Source organism: Lampetra planeri, chromosome 44 (assembly GCF_965212315.1).
Source record: "Lampetra planeri chromosome 44, kcLamPlan1.2.h2, whole genome shotgun sequence".
Classification (NCBI taxonomy): Eukaryota; Metazoa; Chordata; class Hyperoartia; order Petromyzontiformes; family Petromyzontidae; genus Lampetra; species Lampetra planeri.
In genome coordinates, this window is record NC_136150.1 from 8520425 (window position 1) to 8541060 (window position 20636).

The 20636-nt window shown below is 47.4% G+C and overlaps 1 protein-coding gene across 2 annotated transcripts; it reads right to left on the bottom strand.

Annotated features, from left to right (window-relative positions):
• Window positions 1-1037: 1037 nt before the first annotated feature.
• LOC144732904 (guanine nucleotide-binding protein G(t) subunit alpha-2-like) lies at window positions 1038-19485 on the bottom strand. Of its 2 annotated transcripts, XM_078614567.1 has the most exons (8): window positions 18927-19485; window positions 16435-16477; window positions 11780-11921; window positions 10184-10341; window positions 8887-9015; window positions 7215-7344; window positions 5841-5994; window positions 1038-4626 (listed from the first exon to the last, which is right to left on the bottom strand). In XM_078614567.1, the coding sequence occupies exons 1-8, from the start codon at window positions 19042-19044 to the stop codon at window positions 4436-4438; spliced, it is 1065 nt and encodes a 354-aa protein (XP_078470693.1). In that variant the 5' UTR covers window positions 19045-19485; the 3' UTR covers window positions 1038-4435. The 2 variants fall into 2 exon arrangements, with proteins under 2 accessions (XP_078470693.1, XP_078470692.1); XM_078614566.1 differs by lacking the exons at window positions 16435-16477; window positions 18927-19485 and having other exon boundaries at window positions 10184-11866.
• Between the last annotated feature and the right edge of the window lie 1151 nt (window positions 19486-20636).

The following is a 20636-nucleotide window of genomic DNA, read 5'->3' on the forward strand; positions in this document are numbered from 1 at the left end:
GCACTCACCGTACACGACACCATACGGTCCAGTTTTCTTAAGCGTGAGAAACAGTTGCTTCCAAATGTAAATGTTAGGCACGTTCACATTCGATTTGTTTACTCCATCTGAGCGATAAAGAGCAGAGCAAGGCGTAGTTTTACCTGGCGATGTTTGTCTCCAAAAGAGCACTGAATCTCAAAGTAGTTGTGTTGCGTCCTCTGCCGCGGGAGTTCTCCGACGCGCTGTGGTGTTCTGCGAAATGAGGAAAATCCTCGAGGATGATTTTTGCCTCCTGACATCGCACCGGTAGTACAACTGTCATATATAGCCAAATAATATAACCAAATTATTTGGTGATACTGCGTTGTCAGTGGTGCACAGATAACAAAAAAATCTAAACATTCGCCAATAACGCTTAAAAGGAAAAATATATAATAGGTGACGTTTAAGGCAGTGGCCCTTTGTAGCACTAAAAATGTGTCTCGTGCAGTGTCTGACTCCTGACCACTCGACCTCTGACCTATGCCCTCTTTTTCTGCACTTGTGGGAAGTAGAGCAAACCGCGTGTCAGATGGTCGTGAGGAATATTTCACGAGCCGTATGGGTGCCCTCTTAAATTGGTCCACGACTGCGTAAAATGAGTGCCCAGTCAATGAATGTGGTGAATGAAGATGCAGAGCAACAACGACAACTTCGTATTCAGGTGGTCAAGCCAGATAACTGCATCAGGAGCAGCGGAGTGTATCGCTGTGATGTCTCTGTATTTGTGGATCGGGCATTTAATCGTTATGTGCTGTACGTTTGGTTCTGGATGACCACAGTCGCACACCAGAGATTTGTTTTCATTTGTGCATTGGGGGCAGATGTATTGAAAAAGTACCACGGTTTTTCTGTGGGCAGTGATGGATACATTGATGCATTCATGTATTTACATATCGGCAGCTGAAGTGACTCTCAGTCGGCACACACGCACCACGCAGTCGCTGCAGTCAGCGATTCAACTCCCACACGTGTGATTGTTTGAGAGAAAAAACTCACGCTTATCGATGCCTTCCTACTGTTTATTAACATACAGCAACATCAATACATACAACGGATGTCCAGCCCACAGCGCTTTAGGTTCATGTGGCAGCTTTCACCATTCCACCAAATATGTCACAGCCTCCTATCGACTTGACAGTCTTTTTTTGTTTTATTATGTTTTATTTTTATTATTTTATTACTTCCCTTCTACGTGACTTTACCGAAAGAACCAAGAAGATGACTTGACAGTCGTATAATAATAATTAGTGCAACATGCTTTATTGCTTTTCCACAGACGAACCTGGGAATTCTGTAACATTTTAAATGTACAACAATAAAGTCGAGTATCTATAATTGGGAAAGTCGATAGAATTGTTGTTAATGCTTACGTCCATTCTATTCTCTTCCGCATCTAAACGCAACACTTACCAAAAGTCCACCGCTGGTGCTACCCATTTGTCTTGTGGGATTGAGTTTGACGCGGAAACTAACAGGAATGGTGCTCATGTTTGTTTTAAAATCATGATTGTTTTAAAATCATTCATGCCTGACTTCATGTTATACGGTTGTCTTGTTCACAGTTCATGGCATTCACATGTTCGCTCTATGTTCACCATTCATTCTATGCACAAAAATCCCAATTTACAGACCCCAAGAACAGTAGAATTACACAGGAGAGCCGCGCCAATGTCATCGATTTCGGTCGGCTAACTAATTGGACACATAGACACTGTCCAAGTAGTCTGGGGCATTGTGGTATTTTGCTTCATGACATCACCATTCAAGAGCCGAATGGCTCACAGGGCTATACCTAATAAATGAACTTGAAATAAATGAATGAACTTGAACCAGCACACATCATTTGAAGTTGGTTCACAGTATTTCGCTAAGTTGCACCACAGGCTCACGCGTTGTGCTATGTGATTATTTTATCACTGGATCATTTAAAATATCCACGACACAGTTCGGACGCGACAACAGCATCACATATTGTTGCGTGCTGTTGTGCACCGTATTAAGAAGTAACTCTATACCCATCGGTCCTGGGTCATCGGTAAATCGCGATTTGGTTTTTCAGCTGTCCGTTAAACATAAGTAAATTATGTTTACATTTTTTTAAAGCGATATCTTATGTACAGTGTGTCCTCGAAATAACGTTTGGCGGATATGAAATGCCCTGTGTATAGCGAGTTTTTTTTTTTAGGAGAGCCCTAGATTGCTATTAATTGGGAACCTGTGCTCCCGAAGTAAAACAAATTAAACGGCTTAACAAATCCATGCCTTTACTTGTTAGCTGCTTCTCAACGCTACGCAGAAAACGGTCACGTTGCGAGTTCCAGTCCCCAGCTTTGCACTGCATCACAGAGAGCTGCAACTGTCGGCGGATTGTGGCTACGTGCATACTCCACAATCGAGGGCTCGTGATTTGTGTTTGTTTCCCGTGTTGTTAGGGGTCTACTTAACTTTTACACAGCGTTTTTAGAACAGCAAAGTCAAATACAAGCGACATTACAAAGCTGTGAAACGGCAATTGGTGTTCGTGGAAATAGTGATGTTAAGTGAATGGGTATGCTGCGTCACCACCACCCCTTGCAGGAGCCCAGTTATTTTGAGGACACACTGTCTTGCATCGGTCGTTACAGCTACCACCATTAACTCACCAATGTAACTGCATCACTATCATAAGTGCTACGCCTAATGGACATTTCACGTTACATCCATCTTCAGCGAACTCTCTAAACCTCTCCCGCACGAGAGGGTCATGCCGTACTCAAATACGCGCCCATGCTTTGCAGTGATGTTTAAGCATTGTTACGGGAATATGCTTAAGCTGACGAACCCAGCCGTAATAGAGGTATTTTGGGTTAGATCGCGTAAATATATAAATGTGTCGTTAAAACCCGCCACCACACGTAAACAGAACGTGCCAATTCGTCACTAGTACAGCAGCACACCGGTGTGTTGGAGAGCCAAGCCACAACATTTACAATCCGAGTACGACGTTTCGTCAGTAATTACAACTAGCTTCATCAGGCGACAACCAGATTTGTGGAGAAGTCCACCTGTTTCGTTCCTTATATAGAGGCGTAGATGTGGTGACCACGCTTCTGCGCTCTTGCGCAGTGGGGAGGGGGGGGGGGGAGATTACTGAGTCAACGTACACTATGCATGTGCATTATGCAAGCCCTTTGATCTTGTCCTTGCTGTCTATTGTGTGTGGTGGCCTGTATAGGCGTGCATTTAAACAATGCATTATTTGATGATTCGCTTCCACGCAGCACTAAGGAGGTAGCTATCCGAACGGTTAAAGTTATTTTTATTTCTTTCAATTTCCATAGATTATCCAATTAGTCTTGGCCAGTAGTAGCTAGTTTTGCACAGAACTTCAACATTATCAAAATCAATTGAGTGTCCTTGTTGGCACGCGTGTTCTGCTACTGCTGACAGTTGTATTGGGAGTATTTAATATTTCTCTGATGTTCTTTAGTCTCGTGCTGATCAATCGTCCTGTTTGCCCAACATAACATTTGCCACAAGTGCATTTAATCATGTACACACCTTCTGTTGATGGCTTCGGTAATACATCTTTTGTACCAGATATTAATTTCTGTATTTTATGTACCGTGCCAAATCTGACTCGGATGTTTTGTTTTTCCAAACACCTGACTAGTTTATCAGTTACTCCCGCAATGTACGGTATTTTTTTTATCGTTTTAATTACTTTTTTAACGACACATTTATATATTTACGCGATCTAACCCAAAGGACCTCTTATGGATGTTATTGGTCGCGAAAGCCTACGTGTTAAACTAACCCAGCTATCATTAGCTACACTATCGCACACCATTCCTTTCCATAATGTGTGGCTAGGACATTACTCATGAGGCTGCTTCGTGTTGCATAAAGGTTGGTTGCTACTGCTCATAGAAAATGAACTGATTAACAGTCAAATTGCCTGAACTATTGAGCAGTTCGTTAATAATTACCGCTGTACTAAACGCTGCAATGCACAGCTGTGCTCAAACCCCACTAAGTTATTATAATCACCACACTCCTGTTTTTAGTAGTCCACGAAAATCTGCCTAGAAATGCACGCAATCATTAAACTGTGTCTTATGCTTCTCCGTATGAGTATGCATAAAAATTACTTTAAATGGTTTAAATTACCGCAGAAGAATAGGGTCTGTACACTACACAAATTAACGTGCACTTGAGGAATTTGTAATATTCACTTGAGCCTCAATCACTTTTAAGGGAAGCCTCTGGCTATTGCGCAATCCCTCTAAGCTATCAACAATGACCAATACCGCCATCTCAATGTAGCTTAACATGAACGAGCCGACACGACGCTGGCGTGCATCATTTTGTGCCTCGCGTCATCGCGGCGTTTTGAAACGAACCGCGTCTTCCGAGCGAAGTGACGCCCGACTCAGAAGAGGCCGCAGTCTTTGAGGTTGTTCTTGATGATGATGTCGGTTACTGCGTCGAACACGAACTTGACGTTCTGGGTGTCAGTGGCGCACGTCAAGTGCGAGTAGATCTCCTTTGCCTCCTTGCGCAGGTTCAGGTCCAGGAACTGGTTCTTGATGTAGGCTCCTGCGTCATCGAAGGTGTTCGGACCTATGGGGGCACAGGGGCAGCGTTCATCAGTCCTGGCTCGGACTGCGAGCTCCGCCAACCCGATGTCATGAGCGGTGGTGATGGTCACAGGCAGATCACCTTTGCTGCGCAAGTGGCAATACAAAGCGACATCTTAAAGCTTTTTTTGGGGTTAGATCGCGTAAATGTGTAATGTGTCGTTAACCCACCACCACCCAACAGCCAGTTACTAAGGTTTGTCAATTCGTAAATTGTAAATGTGTGTGGGTTTGCCCTCCAACACACCAGTGTGCTGAAGGAGTAACTAATTGTCACATTTTGTTTACGTGACAAAGCTTATGAATTGGCTGTGTCGGGTGGTGGTGGGTTTAATGACATTCATATTTACGCAATCTAACCCAAAATAAAAACGTTATTATTGGTGAGTACCCTGGGCTTGTAATCCAGAGGTCGCTGGACTTCCTGCATCACTGGGCAAGCCTTCTCAACCCCCTGTGCCCCTCTCCACCCAGCAGTATACTGGCTACCTCGACATTACAAGTTCAGTTCGTCAAATAGCAGGTGGCTTATGGTCGGGTAAAGTGTGGGAGCTCCCAGCTCCCAAATACCCGCTTGGAGGGGCTCTCCAGAGCTTCCTACTCGTGGAGGCCCTTACACCAATAGTGGCGTGAGCAGAGCAATTGCAGAGCTGCACCTTTACCCTTCTCTGAGCCCTGCCTGATTGGTGTTCTCAGAATCAAAATACGTATTTATACTGGAGGAATCCAATGAGCTATAAAAGCTCTTATTTCACAGATGTCCAGGAGTTTCACTCTACAGCCAGTGGTAAGGACGACAGGGATTACATCCTCACTGCTTATTCTCGAGGTTGCTGGTAAACAGGGAGGCAGCAGGTGACTGGTAACTGCAGTCATAGCGGGAGGTTTGGTGGATGTGGTGTACCAATTGCGGAAAGAGTTTCTGGATCGTCGGCCTGCAACAGACCCGGCTGAAATTAGGCCACGTGTAGGGCCCATTTATCAATTAACTGCTGTACAAGCGGTCCCCTCTTGCCGTGGCAGTTGTTAAACCATACTTCCCCACGCCGGTTCGTGCAGGCTGGTAAACGCGGGGGGAGCGTGGATGTGGAATACAACGCTGTACTTTGCTGCACTGGAAAGAAGAAAGCTCAAGATCGGGCAGGATGGGCCGAGGATGGAAAAGAGAGAGAAGAGAACACGTGACGCGCCACTCACCCTCGTAGTCTGGAAAACAAATGTTGAGGTGGACCTTCTTCACCTTCTCCTCGAAGAGGTCTTTCTTGTTGAGGAACAGCACTATGGAGGTGTCGTTGAAGTATCTGTGGTTGCAGATGCTGTTGAACAGGTGCAGGCTCTCGTGCATGCGGTTCTATCGAGCAAACAAAACGAGAGGGCGCTGTGTCATAGAGCAGCGATGCAATCGAACACCCCCACGAAATCACCGATCAGAGATTTGCCCATATATGGTATTACGTTCATCGAGATAGATTGTGATCGATTCCGCTTCAGTCTCTCCGTAATAAACAAATATTTAAAATTTTGCTGGTTTATCGCTGTGTCGATGCATTGCCAATCGATCAGTGGGTCGAGTAATGATGTGACTAATATCAGCGAGATCGGTGATTCCCTCGCAGTCCGCTTTGATTGTGACCACAGCGCCCGCAAATTGTGTTGTACGCACTCACGTGATCAATATTAATATGCAATCGGACGTAAGAATTGCAGTTTTGTATGCACTCGTTTAATCAAGCTTAAGATAAAAACGGAGTTCAGAATCCAATGCTCCTCATTTAAAAACGGGCATTAAAATATAAACAAACATCAAAACCACCGAGATAATCAGAATTTGCGAGTTAATCGCTGCGTCGCATTGCCAATCGATCCATGACCCGAGTAATGATGTGACACACGCCCCGCCCCCTTCATTTGATTGGCTAATATCAGCGAGATCGGTGATTGCGTCACAGTCGGCTTTCATTGTGACCACAGCTGTTGCCACAGCCACCAGCGTGCCCCGCGCTTTCATTACGAAGAAGAAGACTTCGTGCCACTAGCGGCTACTCTCAGTTTGCTTTCGCATGGACAGCAACGTACAGTATGTACGTTCGTATGGATGTTGCTTAACTTTATTTACGCGCCGTATGTTAGCCAACCATGCTTTTTGGCCTACTGTGAGGCTTATGAGAACGGCTACGCGGATAATATGGCAATGGCTTGGGTGGAGAGGCTTCATGTCGCTGCTGGACGAAGGATGATGATGACGACATTGATGACGATGGTGTAAGGTACTCGTTGGCTTAGATCGCGTAAATATATAAATGTGTCGTTAAACCCACCACCACCCGACGCAGCGAATTAGTAAGGTTTGTCACGTAAATAAAACGTGCCAATTCGCTACTAGTTCAGCACACCGGTGCGTTGGAAAGTAAACCCACAACACATTTATATTCACGCGATCGAACCCAAAAACCTCGATTGTGGATAATAATGGCCGTGAAAGCCTCCTGCTACGTGTGAAATCAACGGAGGTGCGAGTGCGGCACGTGACGCCGGCGACGCGACGCGGACCAGCGCTTCGATGGACCTCACCACTTCGTCGTCCTCCACGAGCACCATGTCGTACGCACTCAGCGCGCCGCAGAAGATGATGCAGGTGACGCCCTCGAAGCAGTGGATCCACTTCTTCCGCTCCGATCGCTGCCCTCCCACGTCGAACATCCTGCGTCACGAGCACAGAGAATTGTTTTTGTTTTTTCCCACCAGGTAAGGCCCCGCTGAGCTGCGATGTATCTCTTTTTCAGAAGCGACCAGGCTATTACAAATGGATAAGCTCAACGAAGTGGGGTTATCGTCATCATCATCAGGTGCAAAATTGCAGCAGCAGCCAAATACTCTAAACACGCGTGATGTTGATTCTAAACGTGAAGGGGGGGAAAAAGGGAGGACCCGGAGAAAAATCAACGCGACCACGTGGAGAAGGACAGGTAAACTCCAAATATATATACTCTTTGGTTCTTTAAGTAAAGTCACGTAGGTATACCTACGTGAATTTACCAAAAGAACAAATGAGTATGGATTCCTGCAAGCTTCAATCCAAATATGTAGCAGGCGTCAGGGTCGGGATCGAACCCACGACCTCCTGTATGCCAGGATGAGTGCAGCTGGAACATGACGGGGTCTGTTGATCCTTTACCTTGCTCGGGGCGGAACAGGACTTTCAAATACCTTTGGCGGACCACGCTAGGGTTGCCACCTCCGATGTATAAAAACAAAACTGGGAGATATAAGGGGAAGAGGAATATCTCACAATACTGCGAGACGAGACACTTGATGTGTGAATACATTGTCAGGATAAATATGTCGTAACCCTCCACCACCCGACACAGCCAATTAGTAAGGGATTTGTCACGTAAATAAAACGCCAATTAGTTGGAGAGTAAATCCACAACATTTACAATTTGAGTACTCAAATTGTAAATGTTGTAGATTTACTCTCCAACACTGGTGGGCTGAAGTAGTAACTAATTCGCTTTTTTTTACGTGACAAATCCCTTACTAATTGGCTGTGTCGGGTGGTGGAGGGTTACGACACATTTATACTTACGCGATCTGACCCAAAAACCTTTATTATGTATAATATTGGTCGCGAAAGCCTACGTGTTCAACTGAATGCATCGTCTTGAGTAGTAGGTTAATGTTATTATGTAACTGACATAAAGTGGAACTTTTTATGTCCTAAGAGATTTCCTTGAACATCTTGAACATCTACCCCAAGAAGAGAACGATCCTGGAAAAACCGGGACACGTGGCATCCCTAGTGCCCACGTGACTGCAAACATATCGATAAGTAAACCATCGACTTTAAGAAACAATAAAAACACCACATTCTGCATTTTCAATTGTACCTACATAGATATATTATATGTACACGTAGAGAGAAATACAGAGAGATGTACACACATACACGGAAATCATACATACATCTTTTACAATCGTTGTTTGCGTATGTATTGTTACCATATCCGTGTTTTTGTTTGATCTCACACACCGATTCAAGTCCCATTTGAAACCCTTATTGTCGACTTCGGCCTTTTGGTTTTGGTGTGCTGTCTGCCTCGCTAGGTAACAATATTCTGAATTCGTTTTCTTTGTCTATGTCATTGCTGTTGTCTTGCGAGAGCGTCGTTGTGAGATGTGCTGTGGACGACGCTCTACATGAACCAAAGCATTGCAGCCATTGTTAATGGAGAGTCGACTGCACCTGAACTGCAGGTCCTTGAAGCAGAAGGAGTCCTCGATGATGCCGGTGGTCTTAACACGGGAGCGCAGGACGTCTTGCTCGTTGGGCAAGTAGCCTGGGTCCATCAGACGATCCAGATCATTGAGGTAGCTGACGCACAGGGAGAGGAGGGTCAACCCACATTCGAACCCAACGTCGTTGATTCATCAGGGAGGCAGAAGCGGAGGAAGAAGAAGGGCGGAAGACGCGGCGAGATGAATATCGGAGAGTTCGGAGGGCACTCCACCGCAGCCGCGGTTGGCCACGTGCGGTGCGGAAGAAGTTCAACGTACATACGTTCAACTCGGGAAAGGAGGGATTGGGAAGCGAATATTGAGAAGACATTTCTCCAGCAGCGGCACGTTACAGATATACGGCAACAACAACACAGCAGCAGCAATCGAGGAAAGCATCGCCGAGTCTAGTTTTGCTGGAGGTTCCTTGCATTGGGGGATGTTTGGTAAGTTATTTTAAAATAAGAATAGATTTTAACCTTTCTGGAAGTAAAACAGGTGTTAGGATGTTCAAACACCAAATAGAAACCTTCTTGCAAGGAATCAAGTCTGCATTAACCACACGTACTTTTTCGTGAACATGCAAACCAACACGCTCTGATAATAATATATGCATTGTCTTTGAAACTGATTGGCCTACACCAAAGACCGCCTTCTTTATGGCCGAGTCTCACCAGTGTCAGATCAGAGAACTCCAATAGACGGACAGTACAAAGACGATGCACGTATTAGAGCATGTATTGTTTGGGGTGAGCAGCTATTTCGGATATATTTTTTCCAGTATCAAAGTACTGCCAATAAAGGTCCCCGTTATATTTTCACGAGCATTGTTGGCATGCGGAAGGAAACTCGAGTACCCGGAGAAAACCCAAACATACACGGAGAAAACAAAACAGACGGATCACAAACCCACTTGCTGCACTGCCACTTCCTGGTCACCTGGTCACCCAGAAGATTTGGCGGTGTTGTTGGAGAGTACGTTATCACGGCATGATCCATCAACTCTGCCTCCAAAGCAGTGGACGACTGTCAATCCACTGCTGGATGAAGGCCTCCCCGTGCCATGCCAGTCACGGGAGTTGTTTCTCCGTACCTTAAGCTGATATTTGATGCACTTCTGTATACATTTTCCTGAATCCAGGGCCCCCTTTACGCTACTCGAGGGCCCTGATTTACTGCTCGATAAATCATGACACGCCTAAGTGCCGCTACCGTGCCGCCGTGTTCACGGGGGCTCTGTCTGCGTGTCGCGAGGAGGTTCTCACTAAGAGGCAGAATCGTTGAGCTGGTATTCGGACGCCCGATCGAAGCTGGCCTGCACCCCGGTGTCCTTCCACAGGCGGATGATGATGGCGGCAAGCTCATTGGGCATGGATCCCTCCTCCAGTGAGTCGGCAAGGTTGAAGAGCTGCCTCCCGTCAGCCTGGACAGCAGCAACAGCAGCAGGGGAGACGCACTTGACGATCACCCTTTTGACGAGCGATGGCACAAATAAAGAGACCTTCCGTGCCGTGCCTCCGCATATGAATAACTGTGTTTTAGCCATTGGCCGCTTGGATATCGAGATCAATATTATCCAGCAGCAGGGATGCACGCAAGCAAACTCTGGATCGGATTCGGCCTTCTTGGTGGTTACAAATTTGTCATCCTCAGAGAACTGGCGGGACATCAAGGACGTGGGGAATAGTTCACGGAACTCTGAAGTACACGTGTATCTTTTTTTTCCCCCAATGCAAAACAACATTTTTATTGCATGGTGTTAAATGTTATACGGATGACACTGGGGAACATAACGATCTAAACAATGGGGATCTCTATTCACGCAAGTAGCAATAATGTGCACATGCACTCACTGTGTGATGCCATGTTTAGTTCATTTTTAAAGGGAGCCCGCATTTTGTTTAATATGCCCATCCAGACACCTCGATTTCAGAGGAGGACACAATTGGTGGTATAGTTTTCACCAGGTGGGGGCATGCGGGTAAATATATGGACGGGGCACGTCGGCCCGTGGCGGTGGGGAAAGCGGGGAGAGAGATGGCTTCATGTGCAGTGGCTACGACACTCGTTATCATGAGCGAGGTGCCTTTAATTCCCCACTTGTGGGGTCCAGTGGCCCAAGTGGCCCCCGATCACCAAACCGCCACTGCCCGTAACCCGAAATTGATCGCGATAAGCAGCAACACCGACGTGCCGAAAAAAAATGTTTTTTTTAGTACGTGGTGATAATAACGACGCGTAACTTTTTTGTTTGTATCGTTAAAATACAGGCGATTGGTGTCTACGTCCCTCCCTCGTGCATGGGGTTTTAGTGGGCAGCTGAAGCGGGCAGCTGGCTGAGTGTAACTGGCTGGAGGTGTCAGCTCTATTCGTGGGCAGCTGAAGCGGGCAGCTGGCTGAGTGTAGCTGGCTGGAGGCGTTACAGCTCTGTTAGTGGGCAGCTGAAGCGGGAGCTGGCTGAGTGTAGCTGGCTGGAGGTGTCAGCTCTATTCGTGGGCAGCTGAAGCGGGCAGCTGGCTGAGTGTAGCTGGCTGGAGGCGTTACAGCTCTGTTAGTGGGCAGCTGAAGCGGGAGCTGGCTGAGTGTAGCTGGCTGGAGGTGTCACAGCTCTGTTAGTGGGCAGCTGAAGCGGGCAGCTGGCTGAGTGTAGCTGGCTGGAGGCGTTACAGCTCTGTTAGTGGGCAGCTGAAGCGGGCAGCTGGCTGAGTGTAGCTGGCTGGAGGTGTCACAGCTCTGTTAGTGGGCAGCTGAAGCGGGCAGCTGGCTGAGTGTAGCTGGCTGGAGGCGTTACAACTCTGTTAGTGGGCAGCTGAAGCGGGCAGCTGGCTGAGTGTAGCTGGGTAGCGGGCTGGAGGCGTTACAGCTCTGTCAGTATCCCCGTAGTCGATGCTGAACGTTTCCATGGCTCGGACGATGGCGAGGATGGACTGCAGCGTGTTGCTGTAGATGATGGCCCGGAATTCCAAGCACTCCGCTTCTGAGTAGCCATTCTTGTGGATGATCCTGCACGCACGCGTGTTTGTGTGCGCGTGTGGTTTTTATTTTTGAAACGACAGAAGAATTAACAACGGCGATGTTCGGGCTCTGGCTCTGAGCGAGTGCGGCGTGGGAGGGCGCATAAGAGACGGCGCACACCAACTCATCCCACCTGGCGAAGCCCCCGAGCGAGTCCCCTTCCCAGGGGTCCCTCCTGACATTGTCAAAGCATTCGTGACTGCAGGGATTCATCTTCTTGGTTCTTTCGGTAAAGTCACGTAGAAGGAAAATAAAATAATAAAAATAAAACATAATAAAATAATTCTCACGACGTTTCGGCCACAACGCAAGCAGCTGCTTGTAATAATTCTCACGACGTTTCGGCCACAACGCAAGCAGCTGCGTTGTGGCCGAAACGTGATAATTATTTTATTGTTTTATTTTTATAATTGTATTATTTTCCTTCTACGTGACTTTACCGAAAGAACCAAGAAGATTGTCAAAGCACTTCATTGCATTTTACACTGTGCCCTAGGTGACAAACCACCATGATGTTGGTATCCACCTCTCATCTGCAAGTTGGGATGTTTCATTCCCAAGAGGTCTGAATTTGCAGTAGTTGAAGACAGAGCCGGGCTGATACCTTCACAATTAACTGCGGCGTTGCGCGAAAATGTATTGCCTCTCCGACATTACTTATTCTTGTCATGAATCAATGTTCTTCCACTCACAATGCGATCCGCTCTTATGCAGACGACAGTACACACCATGCATCATCCTCGTTTGAATCACGAGCTGAGAGTAATCGACATTCAGCTGCTCAAGGTGCAGATTGCTTCACTATTTTAATCACCACGAACTTGAATGCAATTCTTGATTGTGGGGTGATTACAAAAAATTGTGTCAACTTCAACCAAAAAGCAATACCAATTATTACCACGTGTAATGTTAGCAATACCACAGTTAGTCCCATCATAATCAATCATCTTTCATTCATTTCTATGTAATAAACGATTGTTCGTCTGTCTGTAACGCAGCGGCTGATGGGGGGGGGATGACGTCACGATACCTAGGGTGGTGAGGTGGCGCTAAAGGGTGATGACGTCACGTTACACTGGGGAGGGAGAGAGGCGCGATGACGTCAGGAGACGCTGGGGAAGTGAGGGAAAGGTGTGATGACGTCTCGAGACACGAGGTGGAGGAGAGGCTTGATGACGTCACGCAAGATTGGGGTGATGTGGAGGAGGGATTGATGATGTCACGAAACGTGGAGGACGTCACACAACACAGAGAACAGAGGTGAGGCAGCGACGAACTCAGCCTCCCCTCTGATTGCGCAACCCCTCAGTAACTAGATAGAGCGCGGGCAATAAGCGCGTGCCTGTTACTATCTCAGTATGTCACCAATGTAATGTTTGTCGACCCCTTCATTTCATTTCCTCGCCTTCCATATTACAGGTAACTTATTTCACGTACCTGTATAAAGAGATTTAGGCTCGCTGGTCTCGTCATGAAACTGCAATTAAAAAGCACCAGGGGAGGCAGCTATCACATCTGCCTCACTGAGGGGGGACCTGTCTAACACACCCCCCTCGGTGAGGCCACGCCCCCTCAGTGAGGACACGCCCCTCAGCGAGACCACGCCCCTCAGTGAGGACACGCCCCCTCAGTGAGGCCACGCCCCTTCAGTGAGGCCCACCCCCCTCAGTGTGTGAATCTGGCTCTGACACGAGCCAGTGCCTCCCCAGCCATTGACCTCATCGCACGTCGCTGGTAAGGTATGAAAACATTACATTTCGTAAGACAGTCCGATTTGCGACACGCATTGACGTCCGTTTAAGATCAGGCCACCCCAACCCCGCCTGCTCTGATGAGTCCGGTGTGCCTGACACCCTCGATACCCCGTGGCAATGCCGTGCAGAATGTCAGAATGTTGCGATGTACGAGGTGAGGGAGGATGTGGAATAAAAAAATATATTTTATGTTGAAACAAGATAAGGCTCCGTTTATGGCTCGTAAGGCGTCAGAACGGCGACGTTTTGGCTAAAAAGGGGAGTAGAAAGGCAGCGAGTGCAATGTTTTATTTTAAAAGGTCAAGCCACTTTAGCAGCGGAACAAAAGGTAAGCAAAAACATTACGTGAAACATCTCTTTAAAAAAAATGCTTCGTGTAGATTTTGGTACGAAGAGCGTTCAGTGCAGTTCTGTACACTTTACACTATTGGCTTATGAGTTCATAGCACTAGGGAACTGTTTTCCTAGCACGTTATAGCATTAAGAGTGTGAACACGTACTATATACTTATTTTACCATATTTCTAGCCTTTTTTGTGTGAAATGACAATATTGGGTTTCTAGCCCGTGTCAAGGAACGTAACCATCCCGCATTTGGGGTTCTCGCCAACACGAGCCACGGGCGAGGAGTCACCGCGGACAATGAGGCCCTCTCCCCATCTCCCCTCCTGGCGCCTCGAGTCACCGCCACTATTAACACCCGTGGCCAGTGCCGGGTGAAGCGAGGTCGGGGCCCGAAGCATATGATGTTATAAAGGGGCCCTGAATTTAAAAAAAAAAAACTTAAATATTAAAATATAAATGTTTTACTTGCATAGTAAAGTAATTGTATTTTTTTTTATATTTGCCATACAGCCAGATAATACGACAAATGGCTAACCTTAAACACGCGGTCGTTCATAAGTTGAAGGGGGTATAGTACTATAGTAATAGAGCAAGTGCAGAACCACTGAACCGGAATTGATAGCTTGAAAGTATTTAGCGCGGGGCCCGTAGCATATGTAGCTACTTTTGCTAGTAGGATAATCTGGCACTGCCCGTGGCACACCCGTGGCACACCCGTGGCGTTAGATCCAGCAAAGACGTCGAGATTCTGGCTTGGAAGGCTTCAATATTGGGACAAAGGTGGCACATAACACGGATAATGGTTGGTCGTTCAAATAGATTTTCGTCTATTCCAGACTTCGAGCACTGCGGATTTTACGATTCATTCGTGTTACTTTGAGTAAGTTTAGTTTTACTGTGGCACATACGTACTTTAGGTTAGGCTTCATAGGTTAGAAAATGAATGCCCGAAGGCCCATAAGCCCCTCTGTAGGACCTAGGAGATGGGGGCCCCGTAAGGCCATAACTTTTCAGAGTATTTAACAATGTTATTATCTATAGTAAAACCATTAATTTGCTTGGCACAGTAATATCGTCTGACCTGCCACGGAATAGCGATATAAATGGTCTGGCTAAGGAGGCATCGAAGAAGCCTGGTTTCCTTTTCAAAGCCAAAGCGTCTTTTAAACTCTGAACAATTATTATAATTACCGCTGCTGTACACAGCCGCAGAACCTCCCAAAGTTGGCTACTGCTGTCATCTCGTGTGGCGGGTTCCCTGTTCCTACCTCTCAGTACTCGACAGAATTCAAGTTAAAACAGCCAGCTTGGTCGATGATCCAGCACCTCACTGATTTCACTCCAAGTCACTCGCTCATATTGCTACTATCGTGGCTGCTGTTCCCATGAACTGCATTGATTCCTTTTATCCATGTTAAGGACTCGGTCTATCAGACTGTTTCCTTTTAACATGTAGGCTTTCGCGACCAATAAATAATTTTGCGATCTAACCCAAAAACCTGTTATAGACTGTTTCCTGTCATGCAAAACTATTTGGTACTTATCGTTTGACATTTTGGGCTTCTGGTAACCTTTACTACGCAACTGGGAATTCAAAAGCCTTGCCGTGGAGTATTCTCTGAGCCATTGCCTGTACGCCAGCCAACCTTGGATAAGAGGACGGGAATCCCACAGGGACACCGGCTGAGATCGAAAGCCAAAAGCCACGAGAGTATCGAGGCCAGGGCCTAGAGCCATTTAGGTGGAGGCCAATGTCAAAGGTTGTTCCTCTAGGCTGAGACCATGGTCAAGGCCGGGCTTTCAAGGCTAACGCCAGGGTCAAGGCCGGGTTCTCAAGGCTGACGCCAGGGGCAGGGCCGGGTCGTCTAGGCTGAGGTCAAGGTCAAGGTCGGGTCCTCTCATCTGAAACCATGGTCAAGGCCGGGTTCTCAATGCTGACGCCAGGGGCAGGGCCGGGTCGTCTAGGCTGAGGCCAGGGTCAAGGCCGGGTCCTCTCATCTGAGATCAGGGTCAAGGCCGGAAACCTCTAAGCCCAGTCCTGGGACCTAGGCCACAACCCCGAGGCCAAGGAGGAGAGCTGAGGGCAGGTCCAGGAGGAGCTGGCCCCAAGACCCAGGAGTTGGTCTCAAGGACACGAGGTCGCTACTGCGGCAGCAATTCAGGTACAGTAACAATACTGGCATTACAGTTTATTACCCTGCTATGACAGTGATAATTAACTAACAAGAGATAATTGTGTACTTCAGACAATTCTAGGTCTTCAAAAAACATAACTATATAAAATATTGTTTCCCTCAACAGTAATATCTGAGTATATCAAGGAATTCATGTTTAACTTTGTTTAATATAATTAATTTATATAGCCAGATAGCAAACATCCATCAGACTAATCATTCTACTTACTTCATTTGCTTTACGATGGTACTTTTTCCAGATTCTCCAGCACCTAAAAAGACAAATAAACTTCAGTTAAATTCAGTTGCTAAGATTGTGCCTTCCATGCCCCCACACACAATGTTGAAGTCGGTTGTAATATGTATGTTGAACTTATTTTGCACCATACGTAGCCAACCGTGCTAATCAGAGGTGTCGATCCACTGCTGGATGAAAACAAAACCCAAGCCGTGTTATTGATCATAGGGATTGCTTGACCATACTTCACGGTGGATTAGCACATGGCAGGATTGCGAGACATGGCAGCAGCTCGCGGAGGCGGATTGATGGATCGACTTATTGGCTGCATTGCCATTTCATTCTTAGACTTTGATCCATAATTTGTGTAAGTGGCTTCAGCTGGCTCCCATGCACTGCGGCTAAAATAACGAAACGGTTGGACTTTTCCCGGTGACCCGTGGGTGAGTGGATTGTGAAAATGCGCAAAGGCAGCCGTGGCCGTGACGGATAGCAGGAGGTCTGAGAGCGCGCCAGATTAACACCTCGACTTACGATTCTAAGTTATTAATCTCCTAAGTGGAATATCTGCACACTTACGCTTGTGTACGGACGAGTGCCGGGCACATTGCGCGAGAACAGAGATACACCGAGAGCCCTGCTAACGGACATTCTCAGCGTTACAAATGTTCGCAGGGCAAAGCGTGCCTGGATAATTGTACGACACTCTTAAATTGCATTGCTTCATTCAGGAAAACACTGGACTTGAACAAACAGTACAAATATTACGATAAAAAAACATGAACATAATTATTTGTTTTCAATATCGTCTAGACATGGTTAACACTCGCGAGAATTATATTGAATCCGTTCTAAGTGTAGTTAGCTCGGTCGATGTGCGTTTGTTTCTCAACCGTTTGAGTCTCACAACGTCGAATGGTTGTTATAAAAAAAAATGGAGCAATCTGCATTATGTAAGCTACACTGTAGCGTACAAGAGCCTGCATGTGAGCTGACGATGACGAATACAACTGTGAATTTATCAGTGGGGGGGCTTTGGCCGAACACAGCACAGAACTTCGCCCACTTTGTACTAAACTGACATAAAATACCTTATAATCTTGCATATTTGAGTCTCTGGGGACCGATGTATATTGGCAGATATCTCCAAAGTCGGACGTGTGAACATCTACAGAAAACGCCATCACCTTGCACAAGTACGACTGCACTCTGTGTGGGCGGTTAATGGGTCAGGGCGGATACCGTCGAATATGCAAAGTTCCACTGGACAAACCTCTCCGCCAACTTTGCCAGACGAGCCGATCTGGAATATTGGCTGAGCGGTTTGGCCATCATCATCAGCCATGATCAATCAGCTGCTGGATGAAGGCCTCCCCAGGCCATCACCAACATAGCACCTCTATACAAGCTGACTTCATCGCTGCGATAGACGTCCTCTCGGATGTTCCTCGGAGCCAATCCTCACTGCGTTGACGAACTCTTAGTAATGTTTAAGAAGACTTGTTTAGTAAAGTAAATGTGTAAGAGCAGAGACAATGCGACATTATTTGCCCGAGACAATGTCACGAATAAAATTCAAGATCGAGATGTCACCACGGCCAAAGCTGTTGATGCCACCACACCTCATCAACGCTCTCTGCCCTCCACCAGATCCCACAGCTAATGCACAGGAGGCGTCCACCCTCTCAGATCTGCCCTCGCAGTATCCCACCATCTGCTCTTAGGTCTTCTCCTTGCTCATTTTTGCTATGCATAGTGTTCCCCTTCTTGTCTCTTTAGCATCTATCTCCCTAGCCAGTTATTTGTCACTTTATTGATGCATTTATATGCAGGGCGCACTGAGGTCCATTGTTTTGCAGGGTGCCGTATGAATCAAAATGCATTTTGTTATTGGTCGCCAAATTTGTGGAGTCCACTCCGATGCCGGCGACGGTAAATGGCCCTCCCCGTACGTGTCCCGCCAAGCGTAACTTTTTTTTGCATAATCGTATTTACAATACTTGCCAAGTGCCTTCTGGACATCACGTCAAAATTAGCCAAATTATTTTTTAAACTCGGCCAAATAATAGTTAGAAAATAATTGCCCCCTTCCGATGGAGCTCAAAATAAGATGTACCTCGAAATAAAACAAATTGCTTTAAGTGGATTTAACGGGCCGACATGTTTTACTAAATTCGCACGTAAAACAGCCATTACTCGGTACAAATAAATCCACACGTGCAACATCTAATACTGCGTAGGTTGTCGCGGTTGTTCTGTACAGCGCTCTGACGTGCTTTAGTATTTTTTACCGCGCGTTATTTGGCATAGTGTCTGACGTTCACTGCCACGCACTGCGTCTCTCAGGACACCGTGCCGAACAACACGCGGTACAACGGGCAAACACAGCGGAGCGCTAGCTGTACATCACAACATCTGGCCCCTGGGTGCATCACAATGGAACCCATCTATCGAGAGCCTCGCCTAGAAAACGCGCCAGTTACCTAATAGCAGGAGCTTCACCGTCCTCGCCTCCATTTCGGCATCTTCGGCGAGCTTCTTCTCTAGCTCCTTGGAGCGCTTGGCCGACTCCTTGTCCTCTGCGCTCGCGCCGCTCCCCATGAGGGATTCCTGCCGGCCTCCTCTCCTCTGCTGGTGCTCCCCGACGTCGCCCTGCCGCTCGTCCCTGCTTCCTTAACTGCTCCTCGCCTCTCCCCCGCCGCTCCCTCTCCTCGTCTGTCCTCCTTTCTCTCCTGGCCTTCCTTGGATGTCCTGAATTCCCAACGGCCTCTTCACTGTTTGCCGCGCTCCGTTGTCCCGTGAATCTTGCTGTTGTTCCCCTTCTGTTGCTCTCCTTTGGCTGCTCGGCTATAACCTGATGTCTCCACTTCGAGAGGCTGGAGGAGAAGAAGAAGCTTAACGGAAACGACGAAGAGAGGAGAGAGGATAGAGCCGCCTCTGTCGCCGTGCCCGACTTATCCGGCACTCCCTCCGTCCGGTCTGCACTAATCCGTGCTGATGAAGATCGCCGCTGCCATCGCTGCTTCTCCAAGGTTGCGGAGGATGGAGGGTGGATGGGTGGGCGGGTGGGTGGGTGGGTGGATGGAGGTGAGAAGGAGGAGACAGCGGAGGAGGAGGAAGCCACGCAGATCTACAGAGCAGCCTCGCAGCCAAACGTGGCCCCAACTGAGGCCACACTCCGTCCACCCAAGATGCACTTGCTTAGCGCTGAGCTGCTCAAATTTAGAGCCCTAGAGCCAAATCCAAGTTACCTGTTCCCTTACCCATCCCTCAGGTCTCCCTCCACCCACCACGGCGACCAGCCCCGACCATCATCACCCCCCACCGTCTCCCCAGCCGCATTTTCTCTGCCATCCTCCTCTCCCTCTTCACCTGCTCCCGTAATCCCAAATCCAGCTCAGCCACGAATCACATTTTGGTAATCTGGGTAAATTGATTGCATTCCCTCTAATCATTAGAGTTAATGCCCGATACTCGTGAACCAGGCCATTAATCGAGTCATCTGTCATGTGTTGGGGTGGGGGGAGGGGGTTATTTGATTATTTCCCCATTTTTGTATCTAGCCAAGGTAGCATTGTGGTTCGATCGCTCCACTCACAAAAGGTCCCGCATTCAAATTCTGGTCCAGAGACAACTCTGTCCATCATCCCGCTGCAGCCAATGCAATCGGTAAAATGAGTCATGTGCCATTATTTAAGTCAAGAGTAACAAAATCGTAACAGGCAAGGGTGCAGCACTGCAATTGCTTGCTCAAGCCACTGCTGGAGGAAGGCCCTCCATTAGAGGGAGGTCCATAGGGAATTTGGCCTACTCTTCCACACTGGCCACACTGTTTGGAAGAGATGGGACTACCCGCACTCTACTCCATCGCATGTGACCTGCCACTTGACCAACTACTGGTTGGACAGAGGTGGATGGATTTAGGAAACTTGCCCATTTCAACGACCGTAGAAGAAAATCAAAGTCAATGTTCACCCTATCTTTAGACCGGCCCCTGTCATTTGAATGTGGAACTTCACCCACTGGTTGAGGACTGCCCTCCACTGGACTGTGTCACATGGAGCTGGTAGCTTCATTCTATGAGGGTGAGAGGCAACATGGAAGGATATGAGAGAGGCAAGATAAGGTGGGGCAAGGCCATCGAGAGGTTTGGAGATGTATGTATGATTGTATATACAGTATGATGTATGTAT